At 52.2% G+C, this 9,989-nt stretch overlaps 1 protein-coding gene across 1 annotated transcript in view; it reads left to right on the top strand.

The window, feature by feature from the left end:
* Positions 1-2,445: 2,445 nt before the first annotated feature.
* The window catches only part of LOC108551323 (hepatocyte nuclear factor 6), a 109,676-nt gene continuing 102,132 nt past the window's right edge, over positions 2,446-9,989 (top strand). The window contains exons 1-3 of the mRNA XM_017905460.1: positions 2,446-2,774; positions 2,829-3,049; positions 3,279-4,385. Coding sequence (XP_017760949.1) covers positions 2,446-2,774; positions 2,829-3,049; positions 3,279-4,385 — 1,657 coding nt within the window. The remainder of the gene's footprint in view (positions 2,775-2,828; positions 3,050-3,278; positions 4,386-9,989) is intronic.

Genomic DNA, 9,989 nt, shown 5'->3' with positions numbered 1-9,989 from the left:
AGCGGTCCCTCGCAGCCACGACGACGAATATGCCATCGCTGGCGACTTAGACTCCGCTGGGGGTGGCTCCAGTCGCTTCTCTCGGCCGCAGAGGTTCGAGATACACGGGCCAACTTCACGCCGTGCAAACTTCACGCAGTATCGAGGATTCGCGTCTGACGCGAGGACCGTGCGCGTTAGAAAACAACGGACAGAGACAGGGACGCGGGGAAAGAGAGGGGGCGAGTGTAAGATCGTGGTGGGAAGAGGAAGAGGAAGAGGAAGAGAAAGGCAGAAGCAGGAAGAGGAACAAAGGAGGATAAGAGAGGTCGCCGGATACGCGGCTGCGTTCAGCTAGTAGTCGAGAAACGGAGCAAGTTCGGCTCGAATCCCGCTCGTGCGAAAGGGGGTTAGGTTTTCACGTGGTGATCCGCGGTGTCTCGGAGGAAGAGAGGATCGCGCAGGTACGCTCACCGGTGGCTCGCGAGAGACCGAGTGGTGGTGATGGTGGTGGTGGTGGTGGTGGTGGTAGAACAGGGGTGTTCGTCGGTGGCGCGGACGCGCTCGTGAGCGCGAGACTAACCGAGGGAAACGTAAAGAGGGAGAGAGAGCACGAGCGACACGGGTCGAGGGAAAAGGAAGGACGCGTTGAAAGGAGGGAGAAGAAAGAACGGAGGAGAGGACGTAGTAGTACGAGTCGCACCTGGACCCGGAGGAAGCGTAGTTAGAGCGTAGCACGCGTCAGGGTTGTCGCGCAGCGAGCGTGTAAAGGCGAAGTTTGGAAAAACCGTATATACGAACGCGTGGAGAGAAAGAGAGAGGCAGAGAGGCAGAGAAAGTGAAAGAGAGAGAGGGGAAGAGAGACATAGGGATAATAGTAAGAGAGTCGCGTGAAGAACGGCACGAGCACGCCGCTAAAAGCGTGTAGGGTGGACCAGGTGGTAAAACGGTGGTAGTGGTGGTGGTTGGTGGTGGTGGTGGCGGCGGTGGTGGTGGTGGCGGCGGTGGTGGTGGTGGTGTTGCTGCTGGCAGTGGATCCGCGGCGGGTTTGGAACGAGAGGGGAAAGGGGCGGAGTGAGAGGGAACGGAAGGGTCCTCTGGACAGCTCGGTGTACCGGCGGCCACCTAGGGGAAGCGAGAGAGAGACAGCTACACACGAGGCTCGCTGGCCCCCTTCTCTCCGGTTGCCCTGGCTCGTGCGCTCTCTCTCTCCGTTTCGCGTGCTCTTTTTCCCTGGCACTCTCTGCTCTCTCTCACCCTGCCGCTCGACACGAACTAACGTATTCACTCGAGCGCAGAGTGTGCGTTCTCACTCGCTCCGCGTATGTCATGGGCGCACGGTGGTCGCCGCCGCTGTGGTACCGGATCTCTATGCCGATCCGACGTGCTGGATGTGGTGCAGCAACAGCAACGTCGTCTGACTCGTCTACGTGGAACGAAGTAGCGGCAGCAACGGTAGTAACAGCGACTTGCAAATCGACGGTGTCCTCGTGCACGAGTGACGTCGTCCTCGGCCGCGGTCACGGTGGCGCGACGATTCTGATTAGCTCGAGGTTGCCCTGCTACACGAGGCGGTGCTCGTGTCACTGTCGTTGGAGCTCGATCACGTCTTTGTCCTCGTCGTTGCTCTCGTCTTTGTCGATTTCGTCCTCGAGGTTCCGCTCGTCCTTCGTTATCGTTCTTGTCATCGTCGTTGTGGTTGACAGCGTTGTCATCGTCGTCGTCGTCTCTCGTCCTTCGTTATCGTTCTTGTCATCGTCGTTGTGGTTGACAGCGTTGTCATCGTCGTCGTCCTCGTCGTCGTCGTCGTCGTTGTCGTTGTCGTTGTGGTTGTCGTCGTCATCGTTGTCATCGTCGTCGTTGTGGTTGTCGTCGTCGTCGACGCCGTTGTGCCGGTGGTCGTATCATTCGCATTGGTCGCGGACGTATCCACGGTGCTCGCGACGCGACGCGAGCCGCGACTGGTCTTCCGCTGAGTGACACGCCGAGACAGCAGTGCGAGACGCGAACCAGAAACGATCGAAGGGAGAGAGAGGGAAAAGAAGGAGAGACGAGTGGTGGTGTGATAAACCACGACGCGAGAGAATCGTGTTACCGGTGCGCGCCGGTGGATTATTCTTGATTATCGTAATCGTAATATCGTTGGAATATCGTTGGAATCGATAGCTCGCGGATAACTGTTATACGTCGCGGGAGATAACTGTAATCGACGCGAGTGACCGGACGGTATATCGCGGGTGAAGAGACACGAGAGATTGTGGAGAAAAAGTGGTGAAAAAACGGTTAGGGGTTCTAGGAACGCGGAACGGAACGGAACGGAACGGACGACGCGCGTGGTGACCGAAGGCAGAGGCGAAAGTGGGCGCGCGATACGAAAGGTACGCGTCGTGAAAGCCCGGTGTGTGCACGCGGTGTGTCCGAGCACGGGAGAGCGAGTGCGCGGCCACCCGAACTAGATGTGCGTAAATGGAAGGTATAGGGGACATAGCCGATCATCAATCGCATAGCGAGCAATTACTGGACTCGGTCGATTCCCCGGCGGCGGTTTCTACGCATGGCCGGGGAACCGGTGGGGGTGGCTCGAATGGGAACTGTGCAGGTGGAGGAGGGAACGGAGGCGGTGGAGGTAGTAACAGCGGTGGTAGAGGAACGGTGGTCGGTGGGGGTAGGCATCACCATCATCACCACCACCATCATCACCACCATCACCACCATCAACAGCAACAGCAACATCAACAACATCATCAACAGCAAGCGACGCATCATCTTCATCCCCATCATCATCATCATCAACAGCAACAACAACAACAGCAGCATCAGCAACAGCAACAGCATCGAAGCGAAGGTAGTAGCAGCGGAGAAGGAACGGGAGGCAGACACGTCGTCGGTGGAAGTGGTAGTAACGGTGGAGGTGGTAACCCAGAGGGTATGTCGTCTTCCGCGTCGCAAAGTCCCGACATCGCGTGCGCGAGCTTGCCGCTGGAACTACTGGCGGCTGGCGCGCTCGGCGTCAAGGAGGAGCGAGAGCTCGCCGCCGCGGAGGATCTGTCGTCGTCCCAGGAGCCAGCGGGAGGCAGCAGCGGCAGTAACGGAGGCGCCGGTGGCAGTAGCAGCGGCAACAGTGGTGGTGGTGGTGGTGTGCAGCAGCAGCAGCAGCAGCAGCACTAGCAGCAGCAGCAGTGGCGGCAGCGGCGGAGGTGCCGTCGGTGGCGCCGGTGGTGGCAACGGAAACGGCGGCGGCGGTGGCGGTGGCGGTGGTGGCGGCGGTGGCGGTGGTGGAGGTGGTGCCGGTGGTGGTAGTAGACAGAACGCGAGGGAGTCCCTGTCGGTGATCGTGCCACCTCAGGACGTGGACGTGGACTCGCGCGACGCCGACTCGGAGCTCCTCAGTCCGGGCAAGCTAACGCCGACGTCGGGGATAAGCGTCTCGGTCGCGAGTATGATCGACGCGACGGACTTCAGGGCGATGCAGCCGGAGCCGACCTATCAGACACTGACCTCGGTCGCTGAAAGGATGTCGCCGCCCGGCTTCAGTCCGGGTTCCTCTTACGCGACCCTGACGCCGTTACAGCCGTTACCGCCGATCTCGACGATGAGCGACAAGTTTGTATACAGTGCACACGCGGCTGGCGGCGTCACCGGTAGTTTCGCGGTCATGCAAAACAACGGCCTCGGTAACATCGGCCTCGGTATGGGTAGTTCGCCGTACGCGTACGACAAATTGCCCTCGATGAGCATGTCGCCGCCGCACAATTATCCTTCGCCGGGCGCGGGCCTTCAGCCGAGTCCTTTGTCGCCGCAGAGCGCCTACAGTCAGAGCGGATTGAACTCGCCGCACAAGTCCGCCAGTCCTCACTACGATCCGGCCTTTTTGCCGAGGTTGCAGCAGAGTCCGGCGGCGTTGAGCCCTTCTTCGCCGCCGTCCGTCTCGGCGACGGCCAGTTTCGCGCCTTCTCATCATTCCCCGCCCACGCATTCGGTACCCGCTGCCTCGCCACCACCTATGCAGACGCAGTTGCAGCAGCAGCAACAGCAGCAACAGCAGCAGCAACAACAGCAACAGCAACAGTCCATGCCGCAACAGACGATATCGCACACGCAGCACGTGCAACACACGTCCGTCGTGATGAAGACGGTTTCGTCGGCCGGCAACGGGGCCGGTGAGGTCGAGGAGATCAACACCAAGGAGCTCGCGCAGAGGATCAGCGCGGAGCTCAAGAGGTACAGCATACCGCAGGCGATATTCGCCCAGAGGGTTCTATGCCGTAGCCAGGGCACGCTCAGCGATCTACTGCGCAACCCGAAGCCCTGGTCCAAGCTCAAGAGCGGCCGCGAGACCTTCCGACGGATGTGGAAGTGGCTACAGGAGCCCGAGTTTCAGAGAATGTCGGCCTTGCGGCTAGCAGGTTAGTCCATCCGTCCAAATCTCTCCCCCACCATATATACTACGACACGCTCCTTTTCTCGTCACCTTTTGTCTTCGCTCACCCGATCTACGAACTGGAACAGTGTGTCGACCTACATATATGTAGTATCTATATTTCCAACCTTCTCATCTCGACGCGTGCTATCGTCTCGCGCGCGCGCCTCATCCGCGTTCGCGCTCCTCATCACCCGTCACGCGCCAGTATATCGTTGTCGTTTCCCCGCGACGGGATCCACCGTGTCTCGCTCGATCCGGGAATCTTCTTCCCTTCCACGAAGATTCCCGCCTCGAACTTCGTTTTACCCACCTCTCGTTACCCCCATCTCCCTATTCGCAACCAACCGCGAACGCGAAACTCTCAACCGATCGTCGTCCGCGCGCTCGATTCTTCCATCGAGTCCTTTCGTACCTGTCGACTCTGACCCAACGAAAGCTCCACGCCAGAGTCAAGCTTCGCTACGTCTCCAAGCTACCCGAAAACCCCTTACAGCGTATTCGAAACTCCGCCGACTAACTCTAAGCTACGTCTCCCAACGCCGCTACTTTCCCGCAACTTTCTTCCCTCTCGATCCTCCCTAATCTCTCGCCGCCAAAAATCCCCGACGAACGCAAACTCGATCGTCGTTCGCTCGCAATCGTTCACCGATACGTCCACCTTTCCACTCTCCACGGTGTCCCGTAAACACTCGCTTCTGACACCGTCCAGGACACGCGGTGTCTTGGCGAGAAATCGCGAGGACGACCGTGCGTGCCGGAGCGAAAGGGAGAGAGCGAGAGAGAGAGAGAGAGAGCGAGAGAGAGTCGGAGGGCGGTCTCCGTGTTTTGGAGCCGGCCAGACGAAATCGGACGAGCGCGTGCACGCGCGTAAGAGACGCGGGCGGAAGCGCACACGTGGCACCCACGTGGAGAGGCGTTCCCTTCCATATCATTCAGAGATAGACGCGCGGAATAACACTTTTCGAATTCAACATCCTTTGCCCCGGCACAACAGCGCGTACAGGTATTGATCGTGGTCACGCGGTGTTCGTGCAGCTGCGCATGCGCGACCTCGACGACGCCATGTTCGCCATGCCGCCGCCACGCTGTCCGCCATCCCCTCTCCCGCCTTCCGGCAACCCCGTCCGGCCTCGGGAGCGCGTTATCTCCGCGCTCCGCGCGATTTCGCGCCTGTGCGTGCGCCCACTCGCGATCTTCGCGATTCTCGCACCTCCGACCAATTAATCGAAATTTATTTTCCTCGCACCGTTAAGGTCAAACTGGGTTCAATCTCGCCTAACCTATTTCCGCTGGCCATTAGACGGCTCCAGTTCGGAGTTATGCAGGGATCTTTATGGGGTACGTTGACGTGGGGTATCGGCTTCTTGGTCTGTTTGGGTAACTGGGTTTAATGACCCGGTGAATCGTTGATTGATGATCCAAGTTCGTAATAGCTTCTGGTATCGGTTTGTGCACGCTCGAGGTAACGGTTCTCCCGTTGGGTTTTGCTCATCTTCTTGCGACCCTCAGGGTCCAGGCTGGGTCCGTTAGGTTGAAGAATCGTCGTAGACTCGTAATTTCAAAGTGGTGGACTCTTGACCGGTCGATTCGTCCGAACCTTGGATCCTTGTTCGCGAGTTAGGCTCTGCAAGCTCGTGACGCGGAATGACTTCTCCGGTTCTGACTGCGCGTGCATGTAGCAAAGAAGGTCAAGACAGGGTGGGCGGCGGGGGCGAGAAATAAGAAAAGCAAACTCGCGTTCAGGGAGGACAAACATTTCTCCCAGGCTCCCTTTTCTCACCCTCCGTCCGCCGTTCCTTTTGTACGCCGGCAAAGGCGTAAAGATAATGTCGAGAAGGGGCCAGTAACTATTCTGTAGTCAGTCGAAGCTCTTCCTCTTTTCCCTCTGTCTCTCTTTAAAGCCCCGCGTAAGGGTCGCGGAAAGGCTTTCGGGGGTAGGGGGCAGCGTGGAAGAAAAGGTGGCAGTAGCAAAGGGTTTGCCGAGGAGACAATGCTGGGAGAAGAAGGGTTCGATCCAGTGCCCTTCAGATTAGAGTCCCGCCATTGTTTCCCACGTTTCTTTCCCGCTCCGTTTCCAAGTGTCTCGGTGTCGTCTCATTAAAAACACGTTCGAAAGTGGCGCGCGCGCGCGCGCGCACCACCGCGCGGACCGCAGGTGGCCCTCCCCTTTGGGAATCGCACTCGGGGATCTTGGCTGCCCTCTTTTCTCCTCGAATCATCCACGGTGAAGGTTGCTGCTCGATGCTCCTTCCGAGTGAAATTATTACAAATTCTCTACAATTTATCCTTTTGCCTCTTTGCTAAAGCAGGACGCGTGTCTCGCATGCTAAGATGCAACGAGGTCCCATTGGGATCCTTTCGGGTTGGTTCGTCGGTTAATATTTGAATTGGTCGCTTTTCTGGTTACTCTGTTTTCACAGAAACTGATCCACGGTGAAAGAAAATTGATTCGACGTTGGAACGTATCTACAGTTTTATTTGGACCTTTCCGTAGTACTCGAGTGATTAAGTTATTATGAATGATTTCCCATTTAACTCACTAGCGCCACCGCGGTCGATATCTCCGATAAATATTGTATATATCGTTGCGTTATTTGTCGTTTTACCGACATTAGGATCTCTTTGCAATAATTGAGTAATTATTTTCACGAGTAAGCATTTCGACAGCCTTAAGACGATTTCCCATTTAACTCACTAGCGCCACCATGGTCCATATCTCCGAAAAATATTGTGTATATCTTTGCATTATTTTACGTTTTCTCGACATTGAAACGCGTCTGAAATATCATTAGGATCTCTCTGCAGTAATTGAATAATTACTTTCACGAGTAAGCGTTTCGACAGCCTTAAGACGATTTCCCATTTAACTCACTAGCGCCAGCATGGTCCATATCTCCGATAAATGCAATATAAATATTGCATACACAATATCGTTGCATATCGTTGAATTATTTTCCAATTTTACTCGTATAATGGGGGAATTTTCTTGTTACTACGTCTGTCATAATGATTGCACGATGTCGTTCGACTAATCGTTCTTATTTTTTAAAAAATTCATTCCCAATCAAACGAAATCTTCTCGGATTTTACCCGATCTACCTGAAGGATTCCAGAGTTCAATTCTTCTTCTCGATTAGTAACGAATTCTTAAAATTGATCTTTTCTCCTTCATAAACCCGAAGAAACACGCTGTCTGAAGGATTCCAGAGTTCAATTCTTCTTCTCGATTAGTAACGAATTCTTAAAATTGATCTTTTGCTCCATTCCGCTGTTTCGAGTTCCATCAGATTCCTCGAGGGTTCCCCTCGAATTGGAGCGTTCTCCGCGATTAATAATCGAACATTCGACTTTTGTCTGGCGTTCTCGACGTGCTCGTCGCTTTTCCGAAAGCCGCCAGAGCAAAGAATCCGGTTGGAAACGTCGCGTTTCCACGATTCGTGGGAACGACTGCGTCGCTGGGTCTAAGAACGCTTTTCGTTTCGCGGCGACCTGTGCACGGCCGTTGTGTACGGCCTCGTAAATGATTCAAAGCGAGGATCGATGGGAAAGCGGTGCTAATTCCAGTCCCTCGTATCTTCGGTTCGTACGCTCGCAATAATGGACGCACGGTTGTAGTAATAGTCGTATCGATCGTGCCGCGAACTCCGAAGAAACAAACGTTTCGCGTTCACCGTTTCTCGTTTTTTTATTTCTTTCCTTTTCAATTCTAACCGAACCATCGGCGCCGTTTCGCTCCAGTCCTCGCTCCAAGGAATCCAATTTCCACGTAGCTCGATCCTAACCTCGAAACGAAAATTCGTCGAAGGTTATGGAATTTCACACTTCATACAACGTCCTTCCTATGTAATTTTTATTACCGTGTGGTCTTCCCCAGTAATTAATCATACGTTTGTTTATGACTTTCCGGGTCTATGGACTTATGGAAAAATTCGGAAGAGACGTAAAACTGCATGTAACACGTACACTCGTACACTGAAACGCATAATATTAGTGAATAACACTAATTAAAAAGCTGGAAGTGTCGTTGAGACAGTCTCAAGACGATTTTTCGTTTAACTCACTAGCGCCACCACGACCCGTATCTCGAATAAATGTAATATATTATATTAAATTGTAGTCTAACATCTAGTGACACATTTTGTGCAGAAAAATGATAGGATTCTTATATTTCTGTGACATTTGGAACCGTTTACTCGATGGTCATCTATCTACATTAAAAAATCCAAGAAAAATCGAAATTCCAGTAAAAAATTGAATCAAGATTTCAAGGTTTTGACGAAATTGGAGTGAAAAATTTCTTTTTCAAGTATATTTTATCTAGGAAATTCGTTGACGATGTTTGGGTGTAATATGATCAATTTTGGAATAGTTTTCTAGGCAAAGTTATACGTAGCAGGAGCGTACGCTGTGTAATTTTCAAGGCAGGTAAAGGGTGGAAGATTGTGGCGCGAATAGCAGTATCGCGAAAACTCATTCGACTACATTTTTCCCTCTTTTTCGTGCCCGATCTATTCGCTGATCGCAGAAACGTCAACGCCGACCTCATTACCGTTCGACGTGTAACCTTGCGCCGAGTTTTTCCTGAAAGAAGCAAGCCTCTAATTTAAACTTCGTTAACTACGTTGATAACACGGGTTTCACGGGGCACGGGCTTCGTTGATAGACTAAATTCGAGTACCAAATCTCGAGATACCGAGCGACGGGACGATACGAGATCCAAAAATCCTCGATTTTTCTTACTTTAGATCAGAGATCAGTTCCTTTTGCAAATCACTGCTCGCTTTTTGAGTCTACTGTGCCTATTTTATAAGTATATCATGATTAATTTCCTGGCTTCAAATTCATGGTCGTTTACGAGATTTCTCGTGATTATTTTTTTCACTTCAAAGCTATAATCATTCTCGAAATTTCTATGATTATTTTCCCTGCTGTAAATCATTGATCACTTTCAAATCAATGATCATTTTCGAAATCTCTACGATTATTTCATTTACTTCAAAACCATAATCATTTCTCAAATTACTATGATTATTTTTCTTGCATTAAATCATTGATCACATTCAGAGGCTCATGGTGATTTTCCCTACTGTAAAACATTGATCACTTTCGAAGACCCTCCCGATCGTTTTCCAAGTCTCCAATGACAATTTTCTATGCCGTAAATCATTGATCACTTTGCAAAGACTCTCCTGATAATTTCTCCTGTTTCCAGTCATTGATCATTCCCCAAGTCCCTAATGATAACCTTTGTAAATCATTGATCACTTTGCAAAGGATCCCCTGATAGTTCTCCCTGCTTCCAGTCATTGATCATTCTCCAAGTCCCTAATGATAATCTTTGTAAATCATTGATCACTTTCAAAGATCCTCACCATCATTTTCCAAGTTTCTAATGACAATCTTCTGTGCTGTAAATCATTGATCGCTTTGCAGGGACTCTCCTAATAATTTTCCCTGTTCCGAGTCATTGATCATTCTCCAAGTTTTTAATGATAACCTTTGTAAATCATTGATCACTTTCAAAGATCCTCACCATCATTCTCCAAGTTTCTAATGACAATTCTCTCTGCTGTAAATCATTGACCGC

Source organism: Eufriesea mexicana, unplaced genomic scaffold (genome assembly GCF_001483705.2).
Source record: "Eufriesea mexicana isolate 0111107269 unplaced genomic scaffold, ASM148370v2 scaffold3780, whole genome shotgun sequence".
Taxonomy (NCBI): domain Eukaryota; kingdom Metazoa; phylum Arthropoda; class Insecta; order Hymenoptera; family Apidae; genus Eufriesea; species Eufriesea mexicana.
The sequence above is the reverse complement of the archived record's forward strand: the minus strand, read 5'-3'. Positions and strand labels throughout refer to the sequence as shown.